Genomic DNA, 19,242 nt, shown 5'->3' with positions numbered 1-19,242 from the left:
CGTAATCTTTACTCATCCTTCAAGATTCTGTTAACTGCCCCCAAACTAGGTCAGAGTTATCTCATACATACTGTCATGAGATAGCATGCATTATCATACTGTGTGATTCTTTATTTACATGTATCTCTTCCATTTGTCTGTGAGCCTTTTAATTGATACCCATTGCCCAGCATAATACATATTTGCTTAATTCATTGAATAAATATGCCAACTATGTCTCTGTTCTCCACTCCATTTTCTATACTTTTTAGATAACCTTTCTAAAATAGATTTGACAGTGTTTTACCTATCAAAATCATGTAGAATTTGTATGGTGATTCCATATCCATTAGGATTTTTAAAAACACTTTTTTTGAGGTGTAATTAGCATATTATAAATTTCACATTTAAGGTATTAAATGTGGTAAGTTTTGACATACGTATACAGTTGTGAAAAATCACACAACCAAGATAATAACCATATCTATCAACCCAAAATGTCTCCTTTTGCTCTACTGAAAGCACTCCCTCCCACTCCTCCACTTGACCCACACCCCATCTCCAGGAAGACACTGGTCTGCTTTTTGTCATTATAAATTAGTCTGCATGCTCTAGAACTTTATATAAATAAAATCACACAATATACATCCCTTTCTGGGGGGTCTGACTTTTACTCGGCCTATTATTTATTATTTTGAGATCCATCCATGTTGTAGTGAATGTGAATAGTTCATTTCATTTTATTGTTGAGTAATATTACATTGTATGATGTACCACAATTTGTCTGTTTACCTACTGATGGAAGATTGAATTGTTTCCAGTTTCTGGCGATTACAAATAAAGCTGCCATAAACATTTGTCTTTGTATGGACATATGCTTTCAATTCTCTCGAGTAAAGATCTAGGAGTGACAGGGCTGGCTCATATGGTAGATGCATGTTTAACTTATTTTACTGATAATAATGACTTTATTGAGATATAATTCACCATACAATCCTTCCATTTAAAGTACACAAATCAATGGATTTTAGTATATTCACTTATGCAACCATTATCACAATCGATTATAGAAACTTCTCTATTAAAAAGAAACCTTGTACTATGTTGTATCTAACAGTCTAAGAAACCCTTGAGCAGCCCAAAGCTGTAAGGATTTTCTCCAATGTCTTTTTCTAGAAGTTCTACAGTTCTAGGTTTTACATTTCAGGATTTACCTCTGATCTATTTTGAGTTAACTTTCATATATGTTGTAAGGAATAAATCAAAATTCATTTTTGTGCATATGGATATCCAAATGTTCCAATGTCATTTGCTTTTTTGAAAAGACTAGGACTTCCCTGGTGGTGCAGTGGGTAAGAATCCGCCTGCCAATGCAGGGGACATGGGTTCGAGCTCTGGTCCAGGAAGATCTCACATGCCGCAGAGCAACTAAGCCTATGCACCACAGCTGCTGAGCCTGCGCTCTAGAGCCCGAGAGCCACAACTACTGAAGCCCACGCGCCCTAGAGCCCGCGTTCCACAACAAGAGAAGCCACCGCAATGAGAAGCCCGCACACCTCAACAAAGAGTAGCCCCCGCTCGCCGCAACTAGAGAAAGTCTACGCAGCAACAAAGACCCAATGCAGCCAAAAATAAATAAATACATAAATTTATATATAAAAAAAAAGACTATCCTTTCTCCACTGAGTTGCCTTTGTACCTTTATAAAAAATCAGTTATATAAATATGCAGTTGTAGATCCAGTTATTCTGTTCCACTTGTCTATTTTCCAATCTAGATACTAATACTACACCATTCTTATTGCTATAACTTTTATAATAAGCCTTATAATCAGGTAGCATAAGATCTCCAACTTTGTTCTTCTTTTTCCAAAGTGGTTTGGTTATGAATCAGCTTGTAAATTTTTACAAAAAAGTGGAAAAGAAGTACTGAGATCTTCCTGAATGGAACACTTGTAGGATAGAGCCTGAGGATTTGCCCAAACTGTTCTCATTTAAGTATTATTTCCTAAGCTCTGTATTTATCTAAAACAGAGATAATTTAGAAAAAAAAATGTTAAAAAAAATATATAATATGTATAAAATTCTCTATTAAAAAGGGCTACCCTTTTAACATGTCTGATGAACTTAATGTGATTGAGAGACGCCGATATTGCTGTTTCTGTTATCTTGTGCACGAGACCTATTAGACGTGTGAAAATACCCCTTGGAAAAGAAGTCTGTGCTAATATAATTGTACATTCTATGCTGTCATATGTAGCATATCACATAGACAACTGTCTGGCTGTACTTGGAAGACTTTTTGAAATCTGATTGCTACTCAATGATTTTCTGTTTTAAACAGTGTTAAACAGATCACATATGCAAGTAATAAGACCAAAAATCTTAACACCAATGTATACAATTAAACTGCATAGCTTATATTCTTAAAAAAAAAAAAAAGCCTGGTGGGAGTTTGATTGAAACTGCCTTGAATCTATAGAACAATTTGAGGAGAATTGCTTTCTTATCAATACAGAGTCTTCCAATCCATAAACATGTATAGCTTTCCATTTATTTAGGTCTTCCATTTTTCTCAACAATACTTTGTAATTTTCAATAAACAGGTCCTGTACATCTTTTGTCAGTTTTATATCTAAGCATTTCATATTTTGTATGTTACTGTAAATGTTATTTTTAATTTCAATTTCTGAATATCCATTGCTTGTATGTAGAAATACAACTAATTTCTGTATATTGATCTTGTTTCCTGCAACTTTGCTAAACTCACTTATTACTTCTAGTAGCTTTTTTTTTCTTTTTAAGATTCTATGGGATTTTCTACACAATCATGTCTTCTGCAAATTAAATTTACTTCTCCATTTCCAATCTTGATGTCTTTTATTCTATGCTGAGTCACTGCAGATCCATCACGATTTTTATCCTAGAAGATCCCATCTCTCTAGTTTTAAGCTCTTCAAAGTTCAAACTTCTTAGTGTAGAATTCAAGGCCTCTGAAATTGTGGTTTCTTTGTCAAGTACCAACTTACCTTTCTAGCTTCATCTCCTAATATTTGTCCCATATTCTAGGTAAGTGGTTATGTGACATTCTTTAAACACACCAGGCTCAGTGTTTTTGTTCAAGATATTCCTCCTGCCAGAATTTTGTCGGGTTTAGGGGAAAGAACACAGACTTTGGAGTTAAGTGAACCATGTTTCAGTCTTAGCCATGCCACCTGGCTGGTAATCTGCTGTAAGGTAATGAATATCATCTAAAGCCTCAGTTTGTTCATCCATAAATTTGGGGGGAAAATACCTGCCCTACCTTCCTCCAGGTTATTCTGAGGATTAAATTAAGAATATTTATAAAAGTGCTTAGTAAACTGTAAAGCTCTAAACAAGTATAAAGCATAATACTTTGAGCCCTTTCTCCATCCTATCCTTGGGGAAAATGTCCCCAATGCTATTTGGTTGTGTTATTGCTTCATCTTCTGGGTTCCTATAGCACTTTATTTCCTTAAATGGTTAATCTAAACATATCACATTATATTTTGTACAATTATACATATTTCTTTTTTCTTCCTAAACTTTGCCTTCCTTATTCATTTTTATATATCCCCAGTAGGCACATGGCTAGAAACTCAACAAATGTTAACTTGAATAGACTATTCTAAATTAGATAAACAACAGATTCAAAGTTTAATTAATAACAAATGGATTTATTATCAGGCAACTTCATTTGTGTTTATGGTAAATAATTCTCATTTTAGTGCCATATGTCTGGCTATTTATTACATCATGAATGAGATATTTAAAAAATCCCTCAATCTAAGCTGCTTTGGTTAATTACACAGATAGTATCATAACTATCTAATTACCATAAAATGGTGTTCTGAAATAGAACAAAGGAACCATTTATAAAATATTATCCTGTAGATCTAGTTAAGACTAGTTTAAAATAGCTAATCCAGAGCACTAAAAATGAAGGCAAGAACATAATAAACCCTGAGGAATATGCAACCTAAACCTGATTTAAATATTTGGTCTAAAGGCAAGGAATCATTGAAAGGTATGAGTACTAGCATTCAACACTCACTTCCTCCTTTTCTTACAAACTTTTAAAAGCAAAATTTCTTTAATACTATTTCCTAATGTTTTCAACTTTCTAAAGAAGAAAAGGCTCAATCATTTATTATTCAGAGTTAGACCAGGTTGGCTCTGTAAGGGGTCAATTTTAACCAATTTCATACCTGTCGTTTATAATTCTAATTGATTTCTAGTGGTCAATTTACATAGAGAGTTAAACTAGAAAAATTTACATAAATTCTCACAGGCCTAGGGAAACTATTACTTCAAAAATATCATTAACAGATAAGGATAGAAAAATAGGTTGTCATGAAAAATGTTGCCATGGTTCAGTGGAATTTATCATCTTTTTCACTTTCACTCAAACCTCCTCGGCCACCTTCATTCATTAAGTTGACCAGATGTTGCCTCCTATCTTACCAACAATACAAAAGCCCTCAGATTTGACCTCACCTCTACCTCAGCACAAGTTATGATCCCATCCATCCCTTCGTCCAGCCCTCCAATCACGAAGGAAAATGTATCCAGCCCTTCCACCTCTCCCTCTTCCTGTGCTATAGACCCCAAGCCCTCAAGATTACCATGAATCTTCCTCCTCTCCATCCACTGGTCAGAACAGAGAGGTCTGACAGTGAGGCATGAGGTGCCTTCCTGAGTGCTCTGTGTTCTGTATGTTGAATTGAGTGGTGGTTTCAAAGATCTATATACATGTACAAATTATTTGAGCTGTACACTCATGGTTGTGTACTTCACTCAATGTAAATTACATTTTACTTAGAAAAAACACCTCCCTCCATTGGTGATTTACTCTTTCTGGTATCATTAACCCTTTTCCTCTGCAGATCCTTTCTATTATTTAAACTTGCTCAAGCTTCTGCCAAGTTAAAAAACAAAAACCAAAAAACAAGAACAACTTCCCTCAACCCACATTCCTCATTATTTACCACCTTTGCTCCCTCCCCTCTTTCAAAAGTCAAGCTCCTTCAGAGAGTTTCATATATTCACTGTCTCCTCTTCCTCCCTTCCAACTGTTCCTCAACTCACTGAAATCTGGCTTCTTCCCCCACCACTCCACTCAACTAATACTCTTCTCCTCAAGGTTAACAATAACTGTGCTGTTGTTAATCTAATGGTTATTTTTTTAGTATTGTCGTATTTTACATGTGGACCACTCGTCTCAATTGTCCCTGACACTAAACTCTGTTTTGTTCCTACCTCTAGTCATTCTTTTATGGCTCCCCCTCCTCTAACAATCCCTTCCATGTCCGTGCTTTTCAGGGACTGCATCCTCAGTCATCTTCCCCCTTCTTTATTACACTCTTGGATGAGCTCTGCCACAGTCGTCTTCAATAACCATCACAACACACGATGACATCCAAACTGGCCTCTAGATATCTCTGGATATCCAACTGCTGCCTAGAAATCTGAAACTCATCCCAAACTGAACTCATTATAATTCCCACTTAAATTTCCTCCTTCTAATCTTTCTGTCTTAATGAATGAACACCATTATCAACCAAGCTGTCCAAATCAGGTATCTGGTAGTAACTCATGACTCATTCTTTACGTCAAAGATTCGGCAGAGAATACAAGCGCTCAAGAAACTCCAGCTAACATTATGTTCCTGCTGTCACTACCACCAGACTGGCTCTCTGACTGTGGGAGACGTCTGCTCTAAAGCTGGAAGCAGTCTACACCCTTTCTTCCTCTACTTCTTTAGGATGTGTCTTTCTCATTAAACCATAAACTCACTAAGAGCAGAGACTGTCTTGTTCACTATATCCCTAGCCTATCATAGCTCCCAACAAGTATTTGCTGAAACAAATGAAAGATATAACCAAAAATATAAGTAAGCTCTTGACCAAACAGAGCTAGGCTACATTGCTTCACTCTTGGACACTACCTCATCATCACCAAGTAGAAGAGGAGGAACGGCAGGGCCAGAAGACTATGGACTCAAGCTCCTCAGCTGAGGAGCAGCTATGGCACTGTCCATGTGGCAATGGCAACAGAAGGAATGTGTAGCTGGGGATTGTCTTGAGCATTTGAATAGATGGTTCTGGTAAACCCTATTCCAAGTATCATTAAACATTTGCTACCTAACTGATAAAATACACCAAACTGGTGACAGTGCAGGTTAAAAAAGAAAACAGATACTGGCTAGGTATTCTAAGTAATACTGCCTTTATTTACTAAGAAGAAAACTGAAGCCAGGATTAAAATCGAAGTCGGTATGCTTCTAAAGCCTGCATTCTTTCCAGTAAATCACATAGCTCTGTCAAATGCTATTCCCTGCATCTTCTCTTATTCATTCATTTTACATCATTTGTGATTATACAATAAAAATCTTTCTGTTCCAAGGAACAAGGGTCTGCATCTAATTAGAGCTACAGAACTTAACTCCTTCAACTCTTTTAATGGTTGCCAGAAAATAACCAGCTCCCCCAAATTTCATTGGTAATTTATTAAAATAACAAAATATCACCTTTTATGACATAAAGCAGTATGGCAGAGTGGAAAGAACACTGGATATGGAAATCAAAAGACATGTACTTGCACTCCACATTGGCAGTGTGCTGCTGACAGTTACAACTTGTGTTAAGTCTTCCTACCTAGAATATGGCAATAATAATAACTGTCCTATGCAGCTCTGTGGTATGTCATAAGAACCAAATGAGGTAATGCTTAAGGTATATTTTTAAAATGGTAAATCACTATATAATAGTATACTCAATATTATTATAGAAAGTAATATAGTACATTGCATTCAGCTTATTCATGAGAAAAAAAGATTTTGTTTCCTACCTGTATTATATCCCCAGAATTAAAACTCATTTCGTCATGGTTCCTTGCTTCAAAGCAATATAATGCTCTGTAATTTACCAAAGCACCGGCTGGCTCACCTAAAGAGAAGATAATTGTCATTATCTGCTTCTTTCATATATACACATCTTTGCTATGACTCAATAAAGAGCTTGAAAAGAAAAAAACTGAGCATCAAACAGTATCATGAAAATCCATTTAATATAGGCTTGTTAGAATTTAAATATTTTCAATAGTCACAGAATCAATATAAAAACAAACAAGGATATTCGTCTTAAGTAGGAGTCAGTAAAACAAAGAGATGGCTTGCAGGGTGTGCCACGCGCATGGATGAAGGAAGGTGGGGTGGTAATTGTCAAGTGGAGGGAGACTAAGTTCCAAGAGGCTTAATTTGATCTGCGAAGGTCAGAATATCACAGGGAAGAAGAGCACAAAAGGGAGATCACAGACAGAAGGTTAGTCAGTAAACAGGGTTGACTACAGATGTATCAGCACGGTTCTTAAAAAAAAAACAGTACAAGAGTTCACAAGTGTACTTGACAATAGATGAAAAATATTTTACTTTGCTCATTTGTAGAATAAATGCTTTAACTTAGAAAAATTTCAACACATTGTATCATTAATAAGGATTCAAAGGTTTGTGCATTCAGAAGAAATACAATAATATTTAAAGTATTTTAGAAATGCACTCTGGGGTGTATCAGAAACAATGTATATCTTCCGAGAAAATTTCAGTGTGCAAAGACTTAAAACTTTACTGTTGCTTCATTAAAATAAACAGTTTAGTTACACTGGTGGAATAAAATATTTTAAACTATTTACTTCAATTATGAAAACTGTGTCAGGGTTTATGCACTGTTAGTGACGCCTATCTTCTTTTCTTTGTGTCGCTTTAAGATTTCTACCCTCAGTCTGTTTTTTCTTTTTTTTTTTTCCCTCAGTTTGTTTTAATAAACCCACGAACTTCTCATCCAAGTTTAAATTAGGAAAAGGTCTTTTCTGACTCTAAGGATTAGTATTCATTTTAATTTTCTTCTTTTTTTGAACCTCATCAGAGTCTACTTTTTTCTTTTCGCTTTTGTTGTTCTGTTTCAGAAAAATCAAATCAATTATTTTCATCCTTATCCTTACTTTGTTTCTCCTCAGCTTTCCACTCCACTTCTTGAACTTTTTCTTGTGTTTTTTCTTCTTGGAGTCGCTTTTGTTTTTCTTCTTCCTCCTTTCTAAGATTTTCTTTCCATAAGTTTTCTTTTCCTTGTTTTGCTTTCCTTTACATGAAAGAAAAAGAGTTTGCATAATGTCCTAAATTTTTTTTATGCAAAATAAAAATGTAATAGAAGATCTTGTTCCTGACAAACTAAAGAAAAATTACACATTTCTTATATATTTAAATATAATCTTAGGGACTTCTCTGGTGGTGCAGTGGTTGAGAATCTGCCTGCCGATGCAGGGGACACAGGTTCGAGCCCTGGGCCAGGAAGATCCCACATGCAGCGGAGCAACTAAGCCCGTGCGCCACAACTACTGAGCCCATGGGTCACAACTACTGAAGCCGTGCACCCTAGAGCCTGTGCGTCACAACTACTGAGCCCATGCACCACAACTACTGAAACCTGCGTGCTCTAGGGCCCACATGTTGCAACTACTGAGCCCGTGTGCTGCAACTACTGAAGCCCGTGTGCCTACAGCCTGTGCTCCGCAACAAGAGAAGTCATGGCAATGAGAAGCCCGCACACCGCAACGAAGAGTAGCCCCTGCTCGCCGCAACTAGAGAAAGCCCACGTGCAGCAATGAAGACCCAACACAGCCAAAATAACAAAATTAAAAAAAAAATACAATCTTATATAGTTATATATTATATATAGCAAAGACATATTAGTAGGGGGGTGTGGAGAAACCATGGGGGTCAGGGCTGAAGGGGAAAACCAATTAATCAATCAATTAATCAAGAGAGAAACTAAGCACAAGTAGATGAGCTAGGGAGTGTGACTAACAATTTCTCACACTCTCAAATTTCTTCCTGCCAGCCAACCTCCCAAACCCAAGAAAAAAAGTGGAAAAAAACTGTAATGGAACTGTTCAGAAAACGAATCTAAAAATTATATCTAAATTTCCTTCCCTTGTCTCCAGATTCTTCACAAGGACTGCTGTCAAACTCTTATTCCCACTATCCTAGCTAATCCCTGTTTTCAGGATTGAGTCATTGCTGTGAAAATAGGAAATACTGCTGGACAGATTATCTACTTCTTATATTATCACTCAAAAGTCTTTTTCATTTGTTAGATTTTAGATAATAGAGCATTTTTCCTCTATAGGTCCATACTTCTGTACATGTTTCTATGACATTTGATATAGCTGCAGCTTGGTTTCTAGCTGGTCAAGATGGTCTAAGATCAGCTTAGTTGTTTTAGTATTAGAATTAATGCTTACTGGAGTTCTTCTTGCATATACTTTTTATGATCTTACTGGAGGCAGAGCAGTCACCACTAATTAGCACCTTCTTCAAGTCTCAGCACACATTATCAGGGGCTATGAAGATTGTGACTGGATGCATCCCTAGGATTTGGGGGCATTTATGCCCCACCAAGGTGAAAGTCTTGGCTTAATTCCATATCTCTATTCCTATAATTCCTGGAGGAATTTGGAAATCCTGGATAATTCCAAAAACTGTACACCCACTCAGTCATGAACCCTTCCTCCTCATCCCCCAAATGTCTTATACTTCATACTCCTGGTTCATTATCCCACAACTAACTTCCTCTCAACCCTTTGCAAATCCTCCTACACCCTCTATCACTTTGCAGAGTGCTTTCTCTAGCACTTTCTGTAACTGACATCCAGCTCTCCTTTGAGAGGCATGCTTCTCTTGCAGTCCTTAAGCAATTCCAACCAATATTCCCTTTCCCAGTTCTCAGTAACTTTCCCTGACACTCTCCCATGCCTAGGATGACCCAACCTACCTTTATTTAAATTCCCATAGCATTATAAACACCACTATCAGAGTACCTGCCACATATTTACTGGGATAAAGACTAGAGAGTTAAGAGAATAAAAAATTAAATTTTGGTAAAGTTTCTATGTGCGTGTTTGTGGATGAGAAACTGGTCCACGGCCAGAAGATGCTTCAGAAGTTGGACAAAGAGGCCACAGCTACAATGTGAAAACCTGACTATTACCAATAGCTTGGGACGAGAAGGCAACATACCTGAGCAAATGGCCAAGAAATCAAGATGTAGTACTAAGACCCAGCTCTGGACCACTTCTACATGCTCTGATTTCTTCCCTCTACTAAAGCAGGATAATGTGCAAGGACAATGAATAAAATGAAAATGTGTATTACTAATATGGTCTGTTGGCCTGAAAGGAATTGTGAGCAATGATGGAGAGATATCAAGATACTTGCATGTGTAAACAGAAAATTCTTACTAGCACATGACAGTCTCCATCTCTGTCAATCAAGAAGATTATTTACTACTAATGAATGAATGAATAAAAGTTGTTTTATTTGAGGATGCTCTTCAGAAGACTTAAAATAATATTTGTGGAACATTCTGAATGTGACTAATTTATTTTGATGATTTATTTTGATGTCTGTCAATTTCTTTGACAACTACTCATTTTACTTTTTAGAAATGGACTTATTATATCTAAGGGAGAGCCCAAAATGAATAAATTCAAATAGAAAAAAAAAAAAAGAAAATTCTAACACAGGGACTGCACTGCACAGTTCCCTTGTGCAATGTTAAGTGGCACAAGTTAGATGGCAAATAAAAGCCTTAATTTGAACTTTACTGTCTCCACGTCTATATTATTCTGGGATCTCTTGTTAGGGAATCACAAAAGTAGGGGTCTTAGAATAAAGAGTATTATAGCTATTTGTTTAGCTGTCTGACTCTCCTACTAGAATTATGACAAATCTAGGGGCAAGGAGTAACCCAGAGACTACCTGCATCACAGTCAACAGTGACCACTCAGTAAAAATGTGTTTAAGTGGTTATTCTAAAGCCATTAAGAAAAGAGGCCTGCTATATGGTAATGTGTCTTTCTTGCCTTCCCAGTAAAGTTATTAGCTCTTTCATAGACATTATTGTCTACTCTTCTCCAGGGCAAAGAAATGTTGGTTTATTGATATTTGTTCACTAATTATAATAATTTCTGACCCTAGAGAACTTGGGAGAAACATAGGAACATATTAGAAATAGAATCTTACTGATAGAAAAAAAAAATCATGCAAAGTCTCTAAATGAATGGTTCTAAGCTTCAGATACCACAACTGTCTCACTTTTCCTTGCCATAAATGTAGGCAGTTGATATAGCTCAGATATATACAAAGAAGCCTGCATCAACATGGCATTTCTACACTCAGTATTACACTCTATAAAATTAAGTACTTGGTTTTTATGATTTTTCAGGAAACGGTCATGGATTTATTATTGAGAGAGAGAAATAATGAGTGCTTATTACCTGCAAAACATTATACTTGGTTCTTTAGTTTTATTTAATTCTGAGTTACTTATGAGGTATGCATTAATGTTTCTATTTTTCAGGTGGAAAAACTGAGGTTCCAAAAGGTAAAGTGACTTAACCAAGATCATCCAGATAGTAAGTGGTAGATCAAGAATTCTAAATCAGGTCTGACTCAAAAGTCTGTATTTTTCACTAATGGAACATAAAATTGGTTACTGTAAACTCAGTCCACAAAAGAAGGACTGAACTTCTAAAATTTAGTATCTAATTAGCATCTTAGGATAATCATTTTATTCCCCTTAATTTTTCATAGTCAAACTAAAAATATGGGCAACAAAATTAGAATTCTAATAGCAATATAGTATAATAAATTTATCAACTATATTACCTTGTAGCCTCGTCTTCTAGTTTCTTTTTCTGTATTAGCTCTAATCTTTTTCTTTCAATTTCCCTCAGCTTGTCACGTTTGATCTTATAAAGTTGTTCAAGGGCTAACTGCTGTGTATTGTAGCTTTCTCTCAGTTCCTAAGGAGAAAATAAGAAGTTAACGTGGCATTGATTTAAATACTTTTGTCTTATGCAAAAATGTGGCAACTGCATTAAAAGATAAAAATCATAAAGCAAGTTTAACTAAAGTAAAAAGATTAAAAGTCTTAAAAAATCCAGATGATTAAAAAATTCTTGAAAACAGTAAGTATTTAAGGTATGTGGCCAGTGAGGACAAATGCATGTTAAAATCATCTGCTTTTATATTAATTCATTTCTAAGGAACACAGAATCTTTCACAAGCTAATCCTTTGATTTGGTACTTCCTTTTCAATAAAAAAGCAATCTATTAAAAATACAGGGAAACAATTTTCTTATTCTAACATTTGAAGAGGAATTTTGCTCAGTCATATTTTTGACACATGTAGTTTAACCAAGTTACCCATAACTTTTACCCAGTAAAATAGTGAACTAAACACAGAAGCAGTTATTCAATAATTTAATAATTATTCAATATTTATTTAATTTAAATAATAATATATTAAATAATTTAATAACTAAAAATGGAAAAGATAATGTCTACCTAAAACCATGACTAGAATGGGCCAAAATAATGAAAAATATTCCAAACAGGGATTAAAATAAACAATTGTTTATTGAGCATCTAGCTCACTGCAAAGTGCTATAAAGATTCACAGCGATCCAATCCAAGGCCGTCTTGACTCCCAAGTCCATAGTCCTTGTCTTCAAAGAGTTCAGTCTCAAAGTAAAGTGCCAAAATCTGGGATATAGGTAAGTGTCTTCGCAGAAACTTGTGACTATCTGTTCAGCATTTCCTTTCCCTCTTCTGCTAACTGCACCCTTCCTCCTTTTGGGAAGCTGATTTACCCCCCAATCCCACCCTTCTATGTGGTTTTGATGAGTCTGTCAGATTCAGTGCTCCTAACTCCCACCCAAGTGTGGTCACTGGATCTAAAACAATCACAGCACCTCACCTCCCTGGCAAGAATGACTGGTTCAAAGGATGTGCACATGATCCAGGCTGGGCCACAAGCCCTTCCCAGGATTCAGATATATTGAAGAGGGCAGAAAGAAGTCTTTCCTTCACTAAACTCATTAAAATGGGATAAGGTAAACCTGGAGCTGCCCCACTTCCTAGTGAGGCCATCAGGGGTAGGAATGAAGTCAAAACAGGAAAGAGAGAAGCAAAGATTAGAGATAGAGTTGGAGAGAGAGGGAGTGCTGGGGGAACCAAATCTCCAACTTCATTCCTGTGTCTAGGAACTGCCCCGTCTACTGATTCAGTCAATGGTCTTAGTACTCTTGCAATAACCACTCTTTTCAGCTTAACTATTTTGAACTAAATTTCTTTTACTTGGAATCTATAGAATCCTGAACAAGGGAGTAGAAAAAGCCTGGGATAAGGAAGAGGAAAAAACCCCAAAAAACTCCCACAAAAACCTAAAGTAAACAAAGGAGACTTCATGGCAAAGGTGGGAGCTTCAACAACATTTAGATAGAATTTTTTGGTAAAAGATGTCTTGGGGCATCTATCTACACACAAAAACAAAACTCCAAACCACAAACAAATGAAAACAACCTAAGCTCTACTTCTTAATATTTTATAGGTGAACCCTTTTAACTCGATTGAAATGGTAGATCTAATCTGAGAAAATGTGGTATCCAGAGACTATGCCCAAAATGTCTAAGATCAAGACTTGCAGCTTAAGACAACAAGAATACAAATACTACATTCATAGCAAAGTTTTCACAGATCTCAGCTTCTGTAGTTCTCTTTGTTGCACCTTTCTCTAAACTCTATTGATGGGACTTCCTGGCGGTCCAGTGGTTAAGATTTCGCCTTCCAATGCAGGGGGTGCAGGTTCAATCCCTGGTCAGGGAGCTAAGATCCCACATGCCTCGCGGCCAAAAAACCAAAACATAAAACAGAAGCAATATTGTAACAAATCAATAAAGACTTTAAAAATGGTCCACATCAAAAAAATCGTTTAAAAAAAAACCAAACAACTCTATTGAAAAGCGGAAGGCTACAATGGTTACAATCTGTGGAGAAGCAGTGTGGTTTAGTGATAAGGGCACATGGAGCACTGGTCTGGAATAAAACGCCAAGGTCTGAATCAGGCTCTATCTGTGACTAGCTGAGTAATCTTAGGAAAGTTACTTAACAGTCTCCTCATCGTAAAATGGGGTTAATTATAGTACATGCCTCATAACACTGCTATGAGGACTGAATGGGTTAATACACATAAAGTGCTTACAATAGGGCAGGGCACATAGTAAGTCCTCAGTAAATATTAGCTATATTATTGGCTGAAGTCATAAATAGAATTATAAGTTTAAAAGGAGAGTGAAGAGGAGTCAAATTAATGTCTGATCTTAATATGGCTCTAAGGTTAGCCCTCTAACTTGTCCTTTAAAATACTGTTCCAAGTCTTCCTTCATTAGCCCATTCCTCCAGTGTGTGAATTAACGAGCTTCCTTGTGCTCCCCAAGACGTTCTGTGCATTCCCCTATCACAGGCAGCGTCTTCTGACTGTATGACTGTCTCCATTGGAGTGAGTTTCTGGACAACAGGACTGTCTTTCATCAAGGTATCCCCACCCAAGAGAGAGCCTGGTACAGTGTAGTTATTTAATTAGTATTTACTGGATGAATGAAAATACATAAACCATAGTCTATGCATATTAATACGATTTGAAGAGCACCACAGGGCTTCTCAAAAACATTTCCTCTGCCTGACTTACAATGATCCTAGAAATTCTTATCATTAGACTCACTCCTCTGAGTTAAGTCCTGCTTCCAGGAGGTCCTGGTTAAATCTATCAGTTAACTATCACTTTGCTGTACAGCAGAAATTAACACAACACTGTAAATGAACTATACTTCAAATAAAAAAAAACTATCAGTTAACTGAAAAGAAGTAAACAATCTGCACTTAACGAAAAGAACTGTACTCCGTCTTAACGGAATAACAGATCATTCTTTTCAGGTTAAGGAAGTTCTCTTCCATTCCTAATATGTTAATAACTTTTTCATTTTTTCATCATGAATAGATGTTAAATTTTATCAAATACCTTTTCTGCATTTAGTGAGATAAGCATACTATTTTTCTCCTTTAATCTGTTTATATGGCAAATTACAGTCAACAGTTTTACATGTCAAATCATCTTTGCATGGCTAAGATAAATCCAACTTGGTCATAATGGAGTATCCTTCTTATAAATTTCCACATTCAACTTTGCAATATTCTTTAGAATTTTTGCCTCTATGCTAAATTGGTCTATAATGATCCTTTCTCATACTATTCTTATCAAATTTTGAGGTTTATGATAGTTTCATACAATAAGTTGGGAATATTCCCTCTTCTACATTTTGAAACAGATGTATAAGACTGGAGTTATTTATTCCTTCAGTAAAATTCTGGGTCTGGATTCTCTTTTAGGGAAGATTTTAAACTATGGAATTAAAATATTTTGTGACAATAGAGCTACATAAATATTTTATTTTTCTTGAGCCAGTTTCAGCAAATTCTGATTTGTTCATTTCACCTACGTTTTCATATTTATGTGCAAAATTTTTCATAATAGTCCCTTCTCTTTTATTGTTTGCAATGTATTTAGTTATAGCTCTTTTTCACTCCTTTATTTTTATTTTGTCTTTAAATTAAGTCTTGCCAAAGGTTTGATAATTTTATTAATCTATAAAGAGAGTCAAATTTTGGCTTTCTTGATTCTCTGTATTAAATATCTGTGTTCTGTTTCACTAATTTCCTTCTACTTTTTTCCCTTTATTACGCTAGTCTTTTTCTAGCTTCTTAAGTTGAACACTTAGCTTATAAATTTTCATCTTTTTAACAAAAATATAACCATTTAAGGTCAAATCCTGACTCTCTGGGTTGAATTTCTGCTTGCTACCTCTGTGCAACTTAATTTACTCCTATGTGAAATGTGAACAAATAATAGGACCTACCTCAACGGGTTAATATTAAGGATTAAATAAATTAATATAAGTAAAACATTTAGAACAGTGCCAGTCACAGATAAAGCCTTTAATAAATCCTATTATTAGTATATCTTATGAATTAGAAAATAGTTATTGACTCCTGATATGGAATATGGGGAATCTGCTCATTTACACTATCCCCCTATCTCCTCTCCATCTTCCAGTGTTTGTTATAATTTAAAAATATACTTATTCTACTATTTCATTTTCATAAACATTTGACATTTTGCAACGTAATTTTTCTCCAAGTTTTTATTTTGAAAATTTTCAGATCTACAAAAAATTTGACTAAGTTGAAGACGCTGATGCTTTCACCCCTAGAACTTCATCATTATTCTATGTAACTACGGTGTCAATGTCAGTACCAAACTAAAGAAATTTAATAGTGACATAATAATCTTAATACAGAATTCATATTCAAAAGATGTTCCCTCCCAATAGTGTAAATATTGTCCTTAATAACAGCCTTTTTTTGGCTCCATAATCCAATCAAGGACCATACACTTCATTTCATCATTGTAAGAAGATTTCCTCCATCTTTTATGAGATTCACATTTTTAGAGTGTGGGTTAGTCAGCTATTTTACAGACCAAACCACAATTTGAGTTTGTCTGATTATTTCCTTACACTTACACAGATGAAATATTTTTGGCAAAAATAGTATAGAAGTGATGTGTCTTAAAAAAAAAAAAAAAGAAGTGATGTGTCTTTTTCAGCACATCATATCAGGAGACACATAATGTCAGCTTCTGCCATTTGGGTAATGTTAAATTTGACTGCTTGGTTGAGGATGGTTTACCAGTTTCTGGCCTGAGTATTTTCTTTGCTCTTCATTGCCATTTCTAGATGATTATTTCTTCTTACTCTTACAAACTCCATCTTTTTCTGAGGCTCAGAATAACATCCAGCAGTACCACCCTCCCATTCCTCTTTATTGTCATCTATGGATCACCTGGTCACTGATCCTCATTCATTCGTTTTCATTATTCTTCCAGTCTTTGACATCAATGTAGATGACCCCATCAAAACCTCAACTCAGACTGATCTCCTCAAACACGGGGAGGGGGAAGTGTAAGCCGGGACGAAGTGAGAGAGTGGCATGGACATATATACACTACCAAATGTAAAACAGACAGCTAGTGGGAAGCAGCCGCATGGCACAGGGAGATCCGCTTGGTGCTTTGTGTCCACCAAGAGGGGTGGGATAGGGAGGGTGGGAGGGAGACGCAAGACGGAGAAGAAATGGGGATATATGTATAGCTGATTCATGTTGTTATACAGCAGAAACTAACACATCATTGTAAAGCAATTATACTCCAATAAAGATGTTAAAAAAAAAAAAAAAGAAAGGTAGGGATTGAAATAGTAACCTGGGAAATGTCAGTCAAGTAACAACTAAGAGCATGTGGTTTATCTGATGCTGAGTTGAAAACTGTAAGAACTGGTGTCCAGGGTGCTGACAGGACTTGGGCAGCTCTGCTAAGTCATTCTAAGTGACCAGAAACTATGAATTCAAAAGCATTCTCAATGTTCATTCTTGGGGCTAAACATATGTATTTCAGCACACTGGAGGAAAATTTTCCAAGTGAATATTATACAGATAAGAAGGCTTAATTATCCCTTGGCACTGTTCCTTTTCTGCCTCAGAATTATTGAAAAAAATACTGAAAAACACAAATAGGATTTATGCAAATGTAGGTATTTGACAACAGATCTTCTGTATAGATAGTTTTATAAAACATAATTATAAAAAAGTGTATATGGTTTAAGAAGGTTATAAAGTTTAAGAGCATCACAGTAGGAGGATTATAACTTTCTATTGTGATAAAATCCATCGACAAATACATGAAAGAATGCTCAACATCACTAATCATTAGAGAAATGCAAATCAAAACTACAATGAGATATCATCTCACACCAGTCAGAATGGCCATCATCAAAAAATCTACAAACAAATGCTGGAGAGGGTGTGGAGAAAAGGGAACCCTCTTGCACTGTTGGTGGGAATGTAAATTGATACAGCCACTGTGGAGAACAGTATGGAGGTTCCTTAAAAATCTACAAATAGAACTACCATATGACCCAGCAATCCCACTACTGGGCATATACCCTGAGAAAACCATAATTCAAAAAGAGTCATGTACCATAATGTTCACTGCAGCTCTATTTACAATAGCCTGGAGATGGAAACAACCTAAGTGTCCATCATCGGATGAATGGATAAAGATGTGGCACATATATACAATGGAATATTACTCAGCCATAAAAAGAAACGAAATTGAGCTATTTGTAATGAGGTGGGTAGACCTAGAGTCTGTCATACAGAGTGAAGTAAGTCAGAAAGAGAGAGACAAATAGCGTATGCTAACACATATATATGGAATTTAAGAAAAAAAAATGTCATGAAGAAGCTAGGGGTAAAACAAGAATAAAGACACAGACCCACTAGAGAATGGACTTGAGGATATGGGGAGGAGGAAGGGTAAACTGTGACAAAGCGAGAGAGTGGCATGGACATATATACACTACCAAACATAAGGTAGATAGCTAGTGGGAAGCAGCCGCATAGCACAGGGAGATCAGCTCGGTGCTTTGTGACCGCCTGGAGGGGTGGGATAGGGAGGGTGGGAGGGAGGGAGATGCAAGAGGGAAGAGATATGGGGACATATGTATATATATAATTGATTCATTTTGTTGTAAAGCAGAAACTAACACACCATTGTAAAGCAATTATACTCCAATAAAGATGTTAAAAAAAATAAATAAATAAAATAAAATCCATCGAAAATAAAACTTCTCATTTTAACTAAAAAAAGTAAAAACAAAACAACTGATCTCCTCAACAATGATTTTTTTGACTCCATTTAATCCCTCATTCGCATTATTATACCCTGAATCTTGTCATCATCACAAAGAGAACTACCACTGATCAGTATCCCATTTTCCAAACTTAAGTTCTTATCCTTCAAGCTTTTCTTATATATGGTACATCCATTTCAACAGGTTTCCAACCTCACTGAGACCTCCATTCTGTTGATCCCATCATCCTCTCTTCTTTCATCAGCACCCCTTCCTCTCTTCATATCCCTTCATGTCCAGTACCTATTTCAGAGTTCATGTTTATCACAGTTACTGTGTTAAGATCTGTAGTTCCCTTGTTCCTCCCTATCTGCCCATGTCTATTAAAACCTCAAACCTGTATGAATCTATTAACCTATGTCATCATCCTTTTCCATGCTTACACATAAACAGCTGAACTTTTGGTGGGGAAAAAAAAAAGACACAATTAGGCCTGCTGTTTTCAATTTAAATTTATGAACTCCAACTTCAAATAGGCATTCAACATTGCTCAGGACACCTACTGTTTTCCTCTACTAAGCTTGCACTCCCCACCCCCACT

The 19,242-nt window shown here is 36.0% G+C and overlaps 1 protein-coding gene across 14 annotated transcripts in view; it reads right to left on the bottom strand.

Annotated features, from left to right (window-relative positions):
* The window catches only part of ITSN2 (intersectin 2), a 159,217-nt gene that overhangs the window by 64,991 nt on the left and 74,984 nt on the right, over window positions 1–19,242 (bottom strand). For all 14 annotated transcript variants that reach the window (XR_013831102.1, XM_079941152.1, XM_079941154.1 and 11 more), the window contains 3 exons: window positions 11,722–11,858; window positions 7,998–8,134; window positions 6,849–6,946 (listed from right to left, as the gene is read on the bottom strand). Coding sequence is in view for 13 of the 14 variants with exons in the window: in XM_079941152.1 (XP_079797278.1) it covers window positions 6,849–6,946; window positions 7,998–8,134; window positions 11,722–11,858 (372 nt within the window). In the remaining variant the exon portion in view is untranslated. The remainder of the gene's footprint in view (window positions 1–6,848; window positions 6,947–7,997; window positions 8,135–11,721; window positions 11,859–19,242) is intronic.

Source organism: Stenella coeruleoalba (genome assembly GCF_951394435.1).
Source record: "Stenella coeruleoalba genome assembly, chromosome: 13".
NCBI lineage: Eukaryota > Metazoa > Chordata > Mammalia > Artiodactyla > Delphinidae > Stenella > Stenella coeruleoalba.
The sequence above is the reverse complement of the archived record's forward strand: the minus strand, read 5'-3'. Positions and strand labels throughout refer to the sequence as shown.